The 1,576-nt window shown below is 43.6% G+C and overlaps 1 protein-coding gene across 1 annotated transcript in view; it reads left to right on the forward strand.

Moving 5' to 3' along the window:
• The window catches only part of LOC102306429 (calcium/calmodulin-dependent protein kinase type II subunit beta), a gene marked incomplete at its 5' end in the record, with an annotated part of 19,916 nt that overhangs the window by 15,455 nt on the left and 2,885 nt on the right, over window positions 1–1,576 (forward strand). Inside the window, 1 exon segment of the mRNA XM_042217352.1 lies at window positions 242–314. Within this exon segment, the coding sequence (XP_042073286.1) occupies window positions 242–314 (73 nt within the window).

Here is a 1,576-nt window from a genome sequence, read left to right on the forward strand (position 1 = left end):
CAAATATTGTGTAGTCTGAGCTCGGCATCACATTTGGATCCAGTGGAAATTTGCAAAACTGAACCCTGATTGGCCAGTAAAAGGTCAAAGCAACAGAAGAGCCCTTGCTACCTCTTTTCTAACCCTCTTACCTTCCATAACACCCCCACTCCTCACCTCACACCCTACTCCCTTGGCCTGTGCACGCGAGTGAAGCGCTGCTGAGACTAACATGAGCCCCCTCCTTGGTGTTTGCATGCAGTCATTGCATCCAGCAGATCCTGGAGGCGGTGCTTCACTGCCATCAAATGGGCGTGGTGCACCGGGACCTGAAGGTGAGTAATTAGGATCACCTTGCTGTCCCTTGAGAGTTATATATTCGTGTCGGGGGGGTTGTGGGTGTGTTATTTGTCTGGTCTGGTTTGTCTGATTTGTTATTGACAGACTGTCTGTATTATTTGTTGATGTAATGTCGCTCGCAAAGCCTCCTGCCTTCTGATCTAACTGTAAAACATATAGTATTTACTCAGATTTAGGTAAAAGCTTTTGCCCCCAGTCAGCACTCTAACAGCCCCTTTAGGCTTTGTGGTGATGACTGAGGGACTGTTAAATGCTTTTTCTAGCTTTTGTCTGGCTCTCTTCTGTCGTACGCAGCCTCCAGCTCTCTGCAGTCACCTTCTTGTTGTATAAACATGACTTTCCCTGGTGTAAGAGGATTTTAGACATGCACGCAGGTCACTCCACCTGACCTGCGCCTTCTCTCTGTAACCTTTTTGGAGCAGGAATTTGTCATTTACACAGCTGTCCCATTTTTATCGATGGATCCATCTAAGTTCTACCAAGAGGATACTTAATCTGATCTCTGGTTCATTTACCAGATAGAGATGGATGTGAACTATTGATTATCAGGCACCCTGTGAGGTTTAGATTGACTTAAACGTGACAGCTCATTTTTTGTAAAGGCCCGTTAATTAACTTGTAGTGTTCTGAAGTTTGCCTGTGTTAGCTGACTGTCAGCTAGTTCAGTCCATTTTAGAGCTGGAAACAGTTAATGCATTTTCACATTGTTCTCACTGCTCTCAGGGATTTTTTTTCTTTTCTCAAGATGCCTTTTAGTTTTCCAAAGCAACACCTTAAATATAAACCATGTGTGAATAAGCATCAGAATAGAAACAAGTCTTTTACCTGTTTGTGTTTTGCATTTGCATGCCTTTATGTTGCATCTTGTTTTACGTGATGCACCTCTACTGTCCAGCAGACCTTTATGCAAATGTCAGGCATTCCAGTAAAGGCGTGTTGTGTTTATCAGAACTGTTGTGGCTCATGTCTTTATTTAGCTGACACACCTATCTGGTTTCACACCCGAGCGTTGGAGAGTGTTTCATGCAGTAGGTCATAGTGTGATGGCTGAGGACAGTCTGAGTCACAAGAACCCTCAAATTGGGAAAATGGGATACAGAAAATGTCGGCAACACACTGTGCACTTTCACGTGTGTGCCCCAAAAACCCATATCTATGTACAGACTGTAAAGCAGATGCTATATAGTGTTTTTGACATCTCAGAAATTAAATGTGTACTGATCCCAAGGCTATATGT

The sequence above is a fragment of the Haplochromis burtoni genome, unplaced genomic scaffold (assembly GCF_018398535.1).
Source record: "Haplochromis burtoni strain Fernald_Lab_line unplaced genomic scaffold, NCSU_Asbu1 Contig_1851, whole genome shotgun sequence".
Lineage (NCBI taxonomy): Eukaryota > Metazoa > Chordata > Actinopteri > Cichliformes > Cichlidae > Haplochromis > Haplochromis burtoni.